We start from the raw sequence: 15,850 nt of genomic DNA on the forward strand, positions 1-15,850 counted from the left end.
CTGCATGTGCAAAGTACATTAAGCTCTTGCTGAATCCCTCCTTGTGCCATTCTCCTCTCGTCGACTCGCAGACACAAAGGCAGATTAAAGGAACGCGCGTCATAAAAACCGTGTGTCAATCTTATCGGCTTCGAGTGCAATTTTTAAACATATGTTAATCTGGGGGAGCTAAAACTCATTCTCTCCTCTCTCTCCTCACTGCTTGTTTATCTCTTATCAAATGCGCAGTAGGTGAGGGGCAGCTTTGCGGTGCGGCTAAGTGCCATTATTTGGATAATTGCGTCCATTGTTACAGGTTATATAGCTATTTGAAATGGGAGGTGTGTGTAAATAGGTGCAGAGGCCAGGTAGGGGGTGGCTGAGATATATTCAAACAGGGGAACAGGGATTTTCTGTGAAGGCTACATGATGCATTTGAATGCTTCAAGCTGAATTTTCAATAAGGAGAGTTTGATATGTTTTTCTGTGCAACAATACCTTTAGAAAAATAACAATGCCAAGGTCAGACGCATTTCATGTATCAGTGGAAACATAGAAATGATGAATGGTCTCTTAATTCTACTAAAAATCTGAATAGAAATAAATCAATCTTTTCCTTGAGCACTGGATATAAAGGTTGTAGAGATACTTCCAAAAAAGTTTCATACATTTCTGTAAGTTAAAAATATTATCATTATGAATGATATATATGTTTGAATACTCAGCCTCTGTTTAATGTGCTGATAATCTTCCCATGAAATCAATAAACTCTGGTATATAAAGTCTGTAGCAGGACGTGAATGTTCTCCTAATGTTGTGAGTGTGAAGGACAGTGCTCCCAGTGGTGCAAGAATAACAAGTTCATTAGTCGAGGGGGGGCGTCGCAGGAATTCAAATTCCCCCCCGACTCGGGCCTGGCCTCTGATTGGCTGGCTGCGTCAGCATGGCGAGACTCATTAGAGCCCAGCAGTAATTAAGAGTTGTTAGAAAGTGAATTCTCCAACCGCAGATTAGAAAATTAAACTATTTACTGATTACATATTAATAGAAGACAACAATGGCGCTTGCCATAAGCTTGGAAGGCAACCAAGGAATAAATCTGTGTACTTAATTACCATAAACAATGGGGGCATAGAAATGGAGTTTTATGCACACTCCCTCCTGTAATGTGTCTGATATCAGAAGACACTTGACAATTCTTGTTCAATTATCTCTATTATTTAATGTGCTGTGAACTGCCTCTGAGTAAATAAATTAACCACCCCAATTACTTTGGATTCATCTGGGGAGGGCCGTGGCGTAATAGAAAATGCTGCAGAAAGCTGCATTGTGCCCAAACCAAGGGAGAGAGGGGGCGGGTGTGAAAGCAGAGGGAGACAAGGGAGAGCGAGGGGGAGAGAAGGGAGGGAGACAGAGATTCACAGGGATAAAAGGGAAGAGAGGAAATAAGAAAGATGCAGAGAGGCAGAGAGGAGGGAGAAAGACACAGTGAGGCATAAATGAAAGAGAAAAAAAAGTGAGCAGAAAAAGTGCCAGGATAAGTTACTTAAAAGAAGGAGAATAAATGAATAAGATGATTAAAGAGCTGATTCCTTGAGGGAAACAAAGACCAAGACAACCAGAGTAAATAGAGATGGGGGGAGGAAGAAGAGGTTGCTGGAATGACAAAGCAAAAGCATGTGATATGAAAGAAAAGGCATGTTGAGGACCAGCAGAGCACAGTGGATCTTCCCAGGCTTTCTGCTGGTGGAGCAGAGAGATGAACAATCAGTCATGGGTCAGTCGGTCTGTCTGTTCACATCTGCACATCAGTCCTGCAGCGCTGTGCACGACCAGAGCACCGCAGCACACTGAGCTCACCCAAACATACCTCAACAGGTCGGAATCATATGATCATATGCACCACTACCAAGACTCTGCACATCCACCCCACTCAGAAAAGTCTGCTCTGCACCTAAGGCCAAACCGCGTACACACATTCACTTTAATAAAAACATGGATACATCTGAAGCACACAAAAAAATATCTTCATTAGATAATTACCTCCTTTCTTCTAACTATGTGACATCTAGACTCTACTGCTCCTCTTAAAGCCTTTTATATTATCTACATCTGAGATCATTCAGATCACCACAACTCAAGTTTTATTAAAAAACTTGTGTGTCACATTATTTATTTTTCTTTAGAACGAAAAGATCCACTTGATGATTAATATGTCAAATTTGACAGTACCTTGGGAGAGAGGTGTTTATTTTAACTTGAGACAGATGTCTGAAGGTGATGACAGCCTGGCTTGGAGAAACATCAGTAAAACCAAGGCTGCTCTTTGAAGGACTGTTTGAATATGAACCAGGGTGCCTGCATGCTCAATCAAATTTCCTCTGACAAATAGTGTTTCAATGAGACAGAGGGTTGGATAATGAGAGTCACAACTTGGAAGTTGAGCTCTTTTTCTGCTGAATTGTGACACTTGTGGACAAGTAGCACCAGTTCTGAGAATCAGGTGAAGCTGAGACGTTGTGCCTTAAGTTTGGAAAGTCTGCTGTTCGGAATTTAACTATTCAAAGCCTTTTAGTCTGTGTTTGGTCTGGTCTCTTGTCTGGTTCTCACACGAAATTCCAGCCCGAGATAAACTAGAAAAGTCTGAGACCTCAAAGACGTCACTGTACAAATGCAAACAAATCTATGTAGAAAAAGATCTTTTTATCAATATTCATTATTTGACCAACATATGTGAACTGTCTAAAAAAAAGCAAGTTTTTATACAGTGATTTATATGGAAGTTTTATTTCATCAGGCTGATTTACAACCAATCCAACTTAAATAGAAGATGTTGGTAGTCAAAGAAAGTGATGATCAAGATTTGAATAAATCAACATTCTGTGAAGTTTTCTGGACTTTGTAAGTCTACAATTCAACTAGGACATCTGAGTAGATGACCTCCAGTCACTGGCAGGCTTTTTAACATGAGGGAGGTGTAGCTGGTGGTCATTTCTCACAATGTCCCCTAGTAAAGTACCGGCACCAGTCAGATGTGATGGATCAATACTGGAACAGCCAATCAGACACAACTTCAAACAGACATCCAGGGTTCAGAGAAAAAAATCTCTATCATCTATGACAGCGTATAGAAAGGTGACCTCAGCCACTGAGGTGATAAAGGTTACTTTAGTGACCACCTGTCACTGGCACATCTCGCTCTGATGCCTCCAGACCTTAAGGCCTAAAGGCACAATCCATAAAGTATTGGACGAGTCTCTGGGATAAGTGCTGCAAAATGAGATATAGAAACACTTTCGGGAAGTGAGAAATGTGCTCAACACCATGAGGCAAAAATTGTCGGTGCCATAGTGGAAGAAGTTTCATAAATACTGATGCCTTACAGGCAAACATGGCCCTAATGTGCCAATCACCTCCGCCAAGAATGTTATGTTTTATGTCTGCGTTGTTTTTCTGTATTTTAGTTAACAGGATTACACAATAACTCCTGGATGCATTACCACTGGGTGGAAGGATGTGGTAGGGATGAGGGGACTGATGCAAGATTTAGTTTTCACTTTCATTAACATTGTGAGATAAGTGATTGATATTTACAAACGTGTGCAAATTTGGTGAAGATACTTAAAAATATGTATTGAGTGAATTTAAATGTGATTTCATAAGGGGACTGTTGGAGAACCAAGGTCAACGCTGTCTGAGTGCCTGAGTGCCCCTGTTGATGATATTTACTGAAAAAATGTGAAACACATACAACGCATACAATATAACCCACAAAGTACACATGTTATGCTACATACGGCAGAAGTCATTGTGTTGACGAGTGGAAACCACATTTTCTCAATTTCATTCCTCACTCCCTTATAACATAAAGGACGAAGGTGAATGTCTTTTTTTTGATATCATTCATTTTGTCCTCGCCTTCGCTGTTGTCAACCTCCTTCTTTTCAGGTGAATCACATTTTACTTGGGACCACAGGTGTGTGTGTGTGTGTGTGTGTGTGTATATATATATATATATATATGTGAAGAGAAATCTTTATGGTTGAAAGTGTTTGGAGGTAAATAGCCTGGCGTCTTGCTGGCTAGCACCTGCTTTATCAGTGGGTGAAGAAGAAGGAGAAAAAAAAAAAAGCCCTTCAGATTGACACAATGGCATGTGCTCCGACAGGGGAAGAGGGCACAGAGGCAGGGAGGCAGGCAAAAAAAAAAGAAGGAAAGCAAACACAACAAACAGAGGAGAGATAGTCTCGATATCAGCACCCAAATGGGATGGAGAAGGTGAGCGCAAATCCCACCGCCCCAGTTTTCTTTTCTAAAAACCTCCATATCCTCCCCTGTGTTGCTCTTTCAGGATTTTGGGGGATAAATCCACCACGTTAGGTGCTGATATATCAGAAAGAGCATGACAGCTGCTACTAAATTACTACAGGAAATACTGCACCTACACTTTCAGGACATTTGCAAACATTTAACACTTCTTGGGACCATGTATTTTCTTTTTTTTTTCCAACAGCATTCTTGGGTTAGGAACGGGATGCTATTCTCCAATTTCAGTTAGGGACTTAACGGAGCCAAGGCCCCTCTTTTTGGCTCTGCACTCTGTCTCATGTCTTAACAAGGCTTTACCCCCAGCCAAATCTTAAATAAAAACCTTCCGAATCCGGCTCTGTACGCCAAACCAGATTGCACTTTGTATGCACGGGTGTGTAAGCGTTTGTGTGTGTCTGTTGTGGATTTGTGAACTGTGTCAGTGCTCATGTTGTGTTGCCTCATTTTTTATTTTTTTTTTTAAACATTTCTTTGCTTCTCCCTCTCCTCCCTTTAACTCACCCCCGTCTTTCCTTATACAGCATATCAATGAAGGCCAGATATGTACTAGGGGAAGGAGGGTGAGGGTGTGTGTGTGTGTGTGTGTGTGTGTGTGTGTGTGTGTGTGTGTGGCTGTGCATGGCTGAGCGCACTGTTCAATAGTGTGGAGGTTGGTTGGCTGGCTGGCTGGGGCCGCGGCTGGCAAACGGCTGCAGCGGAGACTTCAGCTGGGGCTCCGCTATCGCACCCAGTTATCGTTTCCCCCATGAAGGGCTCCCTTATCACCCCAGCCCAGAGAGGTCTCCCTTCTTCTCCCATCCCCGAGACACACTCCCCTCTACCACCCTCCCCACCCATCCTTCCCCTCCCTTCTCCACACCCCCCCCTCCATCCCCTCCTTTCATATCCACCCAGCGCTCTGTCGCTCAACATTCAACCGAGAGGGAGGAAGGGAGTGAGAGCGAGGGGTGGGGGGCTTCAAAGATTCTCTCTCTCTCTCACAAAAACACACACATAAACACACACACACACACACACACAAACTCCCCAAGTGTACATGCATGTGTATGTGCGTGCGTACGCTCAATTTGCCAAAACTGTTTTTCCAGTGTAATTGGGCTTGGGGTACCTGTGTCCATGAGATAGCGCAGCCTCTTCTCCACGCGAGCAGCTCGGGCGTCTATGTGCCTCTGCTCGCTCTCCAGTGCAGACAGCTCCCCAACCACATACTGACTGGTGTCTTTGAACGCCTTCTGTCAACCAGAGAGAGAGAGAGAGAGAGAGTGTGTGAGAGAGGGAGAAAGAGAGAGAGGGAGGGAGAGAACGGTTATGAGAGAAAAGGAGGAGTAGTGCGATATAGCATTAAACAGAGAAAAAAGGGATGGAGGGATGAAACAGAATACTGGGAGTTAGGAGTATAGAGAAATACAGAGATGGAATGTAAAGCAAAAGGGTGATGAAGGTATTGAAGAAATAACGGATGAGAATGAAAAAGAAATGACGAGAGAAGAAATGAAGCAGAGGAGGGTGAAAATGTCCGAGCAACATTTTTCCCAACATAAGACAAAAAAGAGAATTTGCCCAGTAAAGAGTTTAATTTCAGGACAAATAACAAAAACAGTCAGAGACAAACTGTTGCTGTCTCTTGTTTTTTCTGAGCCTCCTCCCTGAATTCCTTCTCACATATTCAAAACCACTTTATAGCTGCGTAGTTTTGTTTCTTTAAAGAGCAGCAAAGCTCTAAATCTGAGGAATGTGAACGAAGACATATTCAAGTGAATATTCACACAAAAATATCAAGGTAACACCTCAGAATGCAAAATGGGTTTCCTCCAACTCAGATAAAATCTGTTGTGTGTGTCGTCTGTTTACTTCAACTATTTGTGTAATTAAGGAAATTAATAGATATGAATCCTCCAATATTAATAATAAAACAATAAGAATAACAATGAAGTGAGGGAGAGGTAAAGGAGTCACATCTGAACAATCTCTCATGTTGTGTATGTTAAATGTCTCCGTAGTCATTTAAGTAAGCCTTACATTCAGCCACTCCATTCCTCAACATACTTGGACACACATCACTCTGTAAAGTAAGCACTTAATACACTCTTCATTTCAGACCCCTGGTCACCTCTGTCTCTCGGCTACTTGCTATTCCCCAGAGATGCTCCTGTGAGTGAGGAAAATGTTTATTCAAATTCACTACTGAGGATGCATCCGAAAAATATCTCCATTTTATTGCTGATGCACTTCGTTTTTTCTTAATGGGAAGAGGAACTAGTGAGCAGGAGAAAGTTTTTATTCCACCCAGGCCAGCACTTTTCTCTGTACTCTTTCCAGTGTGTGAGTATGTGCATCTGTGCAACTCTGTGCACATGTGATTTGTGCAAGTGTGTGTATGTGCGCGTTGATTCCCAGCAGCCCCTCCGCTCCCCTCCAACACCCTCCTCGTCCTCCCCCTCCTTGTGCGCTCTCGCTCTATCACCATATTTTTCCTGGGCAAATCAATTTTACACATGATCAGCCCACTCCCCTTGCCGCGCTCAGCCCAGCCGTAATTAAGAGGAGGGAAATTACCATATATATTATATTAATGCAAACATCATTCAGCAGGTAATTCTTGGCTGATCGGGATAATGGAAAGGTTGAACACCCATTAACCCTGGGGCCCAGGCACTGGGAGGAGGAGGGTGTGTATGAGAGTGTGTGTGCGCATGGGACCGGGGTGGAGGGTGCAGGGTCGAGGGTAGGAGATGGCTGCTTGGGAGGAGAGATTCACCCCTTGGTCTCCAGCAGAACACACACTCACACACACACTCACACACACACACACACTCACTGAAATAATAGCATTTATAGAGACACATGCTTTGTATGCAGAAGTTCTAACATGGGCTGTACAGAGGGTGTGAGAGTGTGTGTGTGTGTGTGCACTTGAAGGACAAGAAGGCACACAACTTACACACACATACACCTCTAAATGGCAGAGCAGCAGATATCTACCATTGTTATAATTAAAATGGCAGCCTGTTAGATCAATACTTAGATGTCTCTGCAGAGAAGAGCGGGAGAGTGTGAGCGTGTGAGAGGTGGACAAGGTGAAGAGGAGGAGGGAGATTTAAGAGTCGAGGGAGCAGAGAGACGAGTTCTCTGACAGATTTATCTAAGACAAGACAGCAGAGACAGAGAGAGAGAGAGCTGACGAGCAGGAAATAAAAAAGGCCAGAAGGTGACGAGACCTTCTGACCTCCCCTAAACTCTCTCCATTTATTTTGCCATTTTTCTTAAGACTTGATCATCTGTCAGTTACACAGTCTTCATTAGGCTGAGGCTTCACGAAAAGTAGTTGTACTAGGACATCGTAGTTTAGACTTTGATGTCACACGTTGCAGTAGCACCCTTTTCTCCAGGAAGGGATGGTTCGGAGCCAGTGCCTCAAGTCGAACCAGTTGGCCATAGTGTTGCTGGGAAATCAGAGACTCATAAAGTGACTAATACTTTGACATAATGATGTGGCTCTAGCTCAGGGTAAAGCAAACCGGTTCTTAAAAAGTTTGCAAGAACCATCTCCGAACCAGCATTAGCACCAGGTTCACCTTGGTCGTAAGGTTTAATGTTTGGGGGACTTTTTTTTAATGGGAAAAAAAAATGGAGCAAACCTCTTCTTCAAATGGTCTGCGAATATCAATCTCTGTCGGTGAACCTCTGTCCTCTTCAGCCTTCTTCAGATCCTCAGAAACAGACTTCTGCCTCTTCATCTCTGGAGGGATGAGCAGATGAACGTGTGTCAAAGTAAAAAAAGTAAAATGCACATTAAGGAATTTCTACTTAGTTGTCAGTGATCTGTCCTTGCATATAAATGTTATTGAAATTAGAAAATACTCATGTTACAACAAAAAACTTGAGAGTTAAATTGTTGTCTTTTGTTAAAAGGAAGAGTTTCTATCTAATACTGGTTTCAAAGCAGCAGCCAGTGAACAGGTGAGTAATGATGCAGTGTTTTCAGAACCTCAAATCGTCTGTGCACGTCTCTGCCAGTTACCAGCTCTCACATGTGAACTGTGTGTTATGTGAAGTGTTGCTGTGTGCACACAAACCTCCCTGGGTAAATAGTGTGTACATTGTTTGTGCACTGCATATGTGTTTGTGTAGTATTGTCACTCACCTGGTCGGCTCTCCACGTACTGGCTGAAGGACTTCAGCTGTGTTTTGCGGACTGCAGAGTCCTTGTTGAAGACAACAGGGCTACGCAATCTTTCTGTTGCCCTGCGCAGCCGCTCTGCTCGTAACTCCTCAGCGTTATTCTGTCAAGATAGAGAAAAACGTGCATTTAGTCTCAACAAGCAATTATCTGTTGTTACAAAAAAATTGTTCAAATTATTGACTTTAAAAAACAATGCCAGAGATTAGTTTGGTCTGCATCTAATCTTTTATTCTGTGAGCTTCTACCAGCCACTTAGATCTGTTCTCAAGCTTTTATTATGGAGCTGATTCAGGATTTCACAGCTGCTCTTGATTATTGTGACCAAACATGCACACACTAATGCACACACAAACATATTGTGTGCAAACGCACCTACTGAAAGACCACAAGATAAATCTGGTAGAGGTTGATATATTAGCTACATTCATGAACACACACTCACACGCACGCTCATGAGAGAGACAAAAAGGAGGCAATTAACTTGACTTTCAACAAACCCAGAGCCAGAAAATATATTCAGATTATGCAAAATGCAAAAAAAACGCTATTGTTTTCAAAGTGAACATGTGTTAAAAAGCTACACGCTTGCTTCTCCCACTATCAAAAAACGGCGTGCAGGAATGTTTTATTACCAGGCCTCCAAATATGCCAACCCGAGTGGAAAAGAAACCGACTCGGGCTAAGATTGACGTTGTGGCAACGTTAATAAGACGGTGAAACGTGTAATAAAGTCGACAATTAGGGCAAACATGTTCCACTGCTTGAGACAGAGGGAGATAGTCAAGCAGAGCGGGGATGACTAATAGAGACAGTGTGGGTGTGGAACAAGCTGTAGACGGGGAGTTGTTAGTTTAGCTTCAGATTATTGACTTTCAAAAACAATGTCAGCAATTAGTCTGTTCTCGCTTTGTTTAGTCTATTAGTCTGTCAGATTCTACCAGCCACTTAAAACCTTACGTCAAGTCAAATTGAGGCAAAATTATTTATGAGGTGTTGTGTACAAAATGCCCAATTAAACATTTAAAATTATAAAGTGAGAGCTGGGATTTAGGAAAGTATTTCTGTTTGTGTGTGTGTCAACCTGCACCGAGACAATCTGGAAGAGCAGAGGGTAAATTTAAAAGTCATTATTTAAAAAGACAAATTAAATGATTATTTATTATACAGGTCATGTGATCATTGACCTTTGGAACTTTTCTAACATGTATGTAGACTATGTCACGACACTTTTCTTTTTTATTACATTGAGTGTGCTTGCTCTGTTTGAATCGGACGCTCTGCCTAAGTCATGATGACATAGTTTAACCTTTTTAATGTGCTGTTCATCATCTGTCACAGAGATTAAATGAAAACTCTGGGTTATGAGGATACACACTGACTTACTTTAACATTTTTAATAAACACAAACTGTAATATTAAAAAAGTCTAAAATTGTGTGTGTAACTAGTTATCACATGGGCAGAGCAACTTCAATGCCACCTAATTACCCATTTAACAAATTAGCACTTCTGTACAATAAGTTGCGGTGGACACAGATCCATCAAGTGGCTGATTTTATGAATATTTAGTATGTTTGTTTGTAGGAAAAGTGTAACAATCACTGATAATTGGATGTCAAAGGATTTATTGGATTAATGTTGCTGTTCCTGTCATATTTTCATGATGAGGATTTGGTATTTTTTCTTTTTTTTTAAAAGTTGATTGACCGGGAAGAACTGCAAACCTTTGCAATGTCGACAGTGAACTGTTAATTTAACAAAGGCGTAAATCCCTGAGGAGACTGATTAGGGCACTGAGGCTGTCGACCCAATTATCAGTTATTGTTTAACTGTTGAGTATCTGACTCGTTCAATGGACGAGAGGTTAAACAGCTACAGGAAGTTAAACTACTGTAACATTACAACTAGACTTTGGTGAACAGCACACATGAACACAACAAAATGATGACCAACGCCTTCACACACTTTCTTAAAAACTAACTGGACAGTGTCTGTGTCAGTCTATCTGTCTCTTACAAACATGCACTCCCCCATACACAACACCTGCCCACTTGGCTCCCCTCCATCCTTCCTCCCATCTTACTCTCTTTTTCTCTTATCGCTGCTCTCATCGCTGTGGTAAGCGGTGGCAGCAGTGATTCAGTGCTTTTGCTGTGTGTGTGTGTGTGTGTGTGTGTGTGTGTGTGAGTCTGTGAATGTGCATGCAGGGTGCTGCGTGACTAATGTTGCAGTCTGCTGAGCGTCGCATGCCCTTATCGTCCACCACCGAGGCTGCGCATACACACAATTGCTAATGAGAGGGAGAGTGTGTGTGCGTGTGTGTGATGTTGCTGCAGGTCGTTCCACCTGCCTGAAGGACTTTTAAGATGTCCAATCCTCCTGGGACAAGACAGTGTATGATTTTTTGATGGCTCAAGATTGCATTAAGCAATAGTTTAAAATGTTATTTAAAAGTTAGTCCTTGTGTGGATGTAAAGCTTTCAACAAAAGGAAATAGTGTGATAAAGAGAGACTTCTTTTGTAACAGCAGATATACTGTTTTATACACAGGTTGATTAGATGATGTAGTTGATTAACTAATAGTGACATTATTCCAAACAGAAAAAACAAACAAGCGTCAACCAGTTGTCAATTCTATGTCTGTGAGGGTCAAGTGGTAACACACGCACACATACACACTCTTTTGGCCATAAAGGACTAAGCCTTTTAGGCTTTGAACACAAGAGGGTGTTTATGTGAATTGATGATCAAAGACACCCTGTGCTGCCATAAGCGCAGAGGGTTTCTGCTTGTACTGACAACCACACACACACGCGCACACACACACACGCACACACTCACTTTATTCCACTTGACATTCAAAATCAATTAACCAGATGTTAAGACTGGCCGGCTGCGTTGTTGGCTCAATATTCACATCAGAAGGTATAGACACATGCAGCAGCAGTAACATCCCCGCTCCCCTCCTTCCCCCACCGATCCAGACACACGACAACTGTGTGAAAAGGTCATAGTCAATAGAGGGGACTGCTCACACGTTATGTAGAGCATTATGATGCCACTGTGTGTGTGTGTCATGGCTTTAGACAGACTCATATGGACACAAGAGGGATAAACTATAGTCTCACATGAAGTGGTCCGACTAACTGATGTGTACACAGGGTCAGCTAGTTGACAACAGGGTCAATCGGACCTGATTGATTGGACTGACCCTTTGATGGTGTGGAGAGGAGGGGAGGGAGAGAGTGGGAGGGAACAGAAAGAGAGGCAGATGGATAAAAGAAGAGAGGGATATAGAGAAAGAGGGAAAGAAGGAAAGAAAGATATACAGGTAAATGTTTTTGGGTGGGTGGATAGTGTACGTACCTCCGGTCCTTCTGCAGGGCTGAGTGGAGAGGTGGAGGAGGCAGAGGGTGAGGATGATGAGGAGGTGGAGGACGGGGATGAAGGGGAGGTGACTCCTCTCGGGCTGACGTCCACCAGCTTCTTCAGCTTCAGGTCCACGTGTCGACTGTTGGTACCTGGAGAGATGTAACAGGGTAATGAATACAAACACTGTATAAAAACTACTGTATAAAACACACACATTTAATTTAAAGACAAACACACACAGACAAGATGAGGCGGCCCTAAGTCCTGCTTGTACTGAGGAGAGGTACTGAGGTCACGTGTGCCCATAAAACTGAGTGCGTTTTAACTTTTTCATTTACCCCGGATTAAAAATGTACTGTCCTCTAAACTTTTCTCCTGCAAATGTCTTTATGTTGAAAACAAGTTATTAGGATTATGTATGAGTAGTTTGTTTCATTGTTTTTCAGCTGAACTATGCTACGACTTTCTTTAACGTTGTGAGATTTTTGAGGAAATATTCATGACATTTTTCCCAGTGTCCCAGGCAATAAATCATGAATGTTAATAAAAAATAATTTGGGGACTTTTATCTGAGAGTCTTCAATCTGGTGCAGCTTGATTGAATTAAAGGGGACTGGAGGGCCTTGGTGGAAATATGCGCTCTACTAACCGACTCATCTGTTTAACCCAAATTCTTCTATTTCATTTTTCTTTCTCCTGTTCTTTTCTTTCCCCCACCCAATGCTCTATCAACCTCTCTCTCTCTCTCTGCCTTCCAGTGGTTGTGTCCAGGTTTATTTTGCAGGAACTGGTAACCACAGGACCCCTGCCAGGCCAGACCACTGCACTGAAGAAGATGAAAGAACGGGAGGGCAACCGTTTCATGTCATCTCCCCATAACACACACACACACACACACACACACACACACACACACACACACACACACACACACACACACACACACACACACACACACACACACACACACACAATCAATAACACACACAATAACACACACACTGATGAATGCTACACCTGCCAAACTGAGACACAGCTTGGACATAAAGACACAAACATACAGACTCATATGCTCAGGAACCAAACACACAGTAAAGGAGGTGGAGTAAATGACCTGGGTTGCTGGGGGAAAAAAACTGAACATGTTTGTAGAATCGAGTGCGGTATCGGCTACTTTCATGATACAATCACCACCATCCATTTCTTTCAAGACTAAATAAAAATTAGCAGCAACAAAGAACAAACACAGGAACACGACGAGAGAGAAAACCACAAACAAATACTGGAGAGATATTGTACTTCAAAGCTGGAGGAACCATTTGTCTGTTTTCATGTGTTTTTTTTCTTCTGGTCCCTCACTGTACTCACACCTATCTCACATCGGCAGGAAACTGAGGGAGCAAATAAAATAAATTAAATAGAAAACAAAGTAATTAGTTTACCTCTGAAGATTTCAGCAAATGCTTTCCTGAAGATATGATTTTATTTTTGTCTGGGGAGCACTTTTCAGAGTTTATTAATTACGACTTAAGGAACTTTGTAAAATAAGAAAATTGGGGAAAATACAACAGTAAACTAACGTAGACTGCACTTGTTCCTCCAGTGTGAAGAACTGATGGCCACAGAGCCAATAGGTTGCGGAGGTCTGAGGGGGAAGCGAGGAGAGGAAAATGCACTGAAAGATGGACAACGTGGATGACAGAAGAGAGTGCAAGAGAGTAGCAAAGTGAGTAAGTGTGTGAGTGAAGCTTAGATCAAACTAAAAGCATGTTCAGGGCAGTTCAGACGATATGACTAACTATTTATTAGTTTTACAGCTCTGACCACACAAGTCTTTGAGCGTCTAAAACTGAGAAATCTGGAATGAGATGATGACTGTTCTAGTTTAAAAACTTGCTGTGTTTTAGTATGGACGGACAGAAATTGAGACGTCAGAGATGTAGTTAATGTGTGAAGCAAGTCTTAAACAGTTGATTTTAGTTAATTAGAAGGAGACAAACATATGACAGTCAAACATCACAGCACCACACAGCTGCAGCCACCGATTTTACCCAGAGAGGTTAGTTCAGAGCCAGGGTTAGTAAGCTCCAGGGCCCCATGGAAGCTGGAAGTGGTTGGTAGTGGGGCCTCCAATGGCAGTGGGTTAGTAACCAGTGCAAACGCAGATGTGGAAGCAGCAACACCGTCATCATCACCACCATCATCATCATCACCACCAACATGGGGCTTCTCCTCCTTAGCCCTCCCATCTTCCTCATCCTCACCCCTTTCACCATCATCGTCATGATGACCTCTCACTCCGTCCAAAACATCTGTGGGTACGGAGTGGGAAGGAGTGAAAGACAAAGGGAAGGAAACATGGAAGGGAGTGAGTCAGGGAGGCAAGAAATTAAAAAAAGAGGATTAGTGAAGGTGTTAGAAAGGAGGGGAGAGAGGTGAAGTGAGGAGAAGTAAAAAATTGAAATGTTGGAGTAATAAAAGGTAAAAATGAAGAGAACAGAGGAAAGAAAAGCTTGGTTAGTTTGTGTTACCAGAAATCTGAATACATGTTAAGTGACCTGATTCCATAAAATCTTTTCTCATATGTCTCAAAATCCACCATAACTTTCCCTCTGTCTACATCTCCCCCGTTCATCAGATAACTGTTACACTGCAGGTATATTTCTGCATTTATATTGCATTTACTGCACTCATGGTGACCTTTAGAAAAAACAATACCACTAACCAATCTAGTTTTGTTGTTTTACCTCATTAAAGGCACATCTTTCCATTTTCAAGAAAAAGAGGTGAGGCAAACAAAATCAAAAAAAGCCTATTTAAGGCAGGAATGTTGTCCCTTTACTACACCATGTCTGTCTAAATGCTGTAAAGATTATACGGGTGCATTGTTGTTCTGCCTTATATACGATCGCATCTATGTCTGTGAACAAGAGTTAGTTGGAACTCTGGGACTAGACTTCCATTCTATTGTGTCACAAGGCCTGCCTCTGATTCCAAAACACCGACATGTAATTATTGCAAACAAGCAATATGGTTGGATCTTTGTATAAAGGAGCTCATGAAAGAATATGTTCCATTAAGTTTCCTGAGGGGCTGAATAAACCGCGTCTTTACATTGGAAACAAAAAAAAAACCAGGTTAGAATAAACCCAAATGGAGACCTGAGCGGCTCTCGCTGCATGGATAACCCACCACGGATTAAAACAAAACAATCAGTAAACAGCATCTGACATTCAAGCTCCCTTCTCTGCTATTTATGACTTGGTGGGGAGCGGGACTGAGAACAAAGAAGGAAGGCGAGAGAATCATACTAACAGTGTTTCCTGTTAGTTTTTTTTTCCTAATTTGCTAGCTGCGATGTGGAGCGTGCTAGCAAGCGCCGTTCCTGCGTGGCTGGCTCGGGCCTAATTAATGGGAGGCCATGGTGATGGAGTTTGGAAAGTTTCTTTGCGGGCAGACACTTGGAGGGGGCAGCCTGAGCTGCATTAAAGGACCGTGAATGGTGTTGAGGGGAGAGAGGTAGAGAGGGAAAGAGAGAGAGAGAGGGAGTGTGGGGGCTAGGATTAGCCGTTCTGCTCGGGAGGCCTTGTGTATCACAGCCCACAGCATTTCTCTCTTCTCTTTACCTCCTCCTCCCTTGTTCCGTTCTTTCCTCCAACTCCATTTTTAATGAGACCAACAATTAGTCCAATTCAGAAAAGCTGAAAGAGCAACTAAATCAAGTGCTTCCCTCTGTATGCCTCGCTGTCTTTCTTCTGTCATTTCACCTAACAAGTTGCTGATCTCATTTCTGTTATTTTAGGCTTTGTTTGAGTTTTGGACTTTTTGTTGAGCAATACCTGAGTCAAGGTTGGGCCATAAAACATCATGTTTGGTGCAAATGAGGACAAAGGGAATCCAGGGATTTTTGTTATCATTATTTTTTGACATTTTCACAGATTTTCTGGGAATAACTCACTCATTCTGGTTGTAAAGGTCACCTTAAAAT

At 42.4% G+C, this 15,850-nt stretch overlaps 1 protein-coding gene across 10 annotated transcripts in view; it reads right to left on the reverse strand.

Moving 5' to 3' along the window:
* The window catches only part of ehbp1 (EH domain binding protein 1), a 123,878-nt gene that overhangs the window by 27,417 nt on the left and 80,611 nt on the right, over positions 1-15,850 (reverse strand). For 2 of the 10 annotated variants that reach the window (XM_069538441.1, XM_069538438.1), the window contains 5 exons: positions 14,127-14,174; positions 11,857-12,011; positions 8,453-8,591; positions 7,947-8,047; positions 5,417-5,540 (listed from right to left, as the gene is read on the reverse strand). In XM_069538441.1, coding sequence (XP_069394542.1) covers positions 5,417-5,540; positions 7,947-8,047; positions 8,453-8,591; positions 11,857-12,011; positions 14,127-14,174 — 567 coding nt within the window. Of the gene's footprint in view, positions 1-5,416; positions 5,541-7,427; positions 7,752-7,946; positions 8,048-8,452; positions 8,592-11,856; positions 12,012-13,913; positions 14,175-15,850 lie in introns of those variants that run through there. The other 8 variants (XM_069538437.1, XM_069538435.1, XM_069538444.1 and 5 more) reach the window with 5 other exon arrangements.

Source organism: Paralichthys olivaceus, chromosome 14 (assembly GCF_024713975.1).
Source record: "Paralichthys olivaceus isolate ysfri-2021 chromosome 14, ASM2471397v2, whole genome shotgun sequence".
NCBI lineage: Eukaryota > Metazoa > Chordata > Actinopteri > Pleuronectiformes > Paralichthyidae > Paralichthys > Paralichthys olivaceus.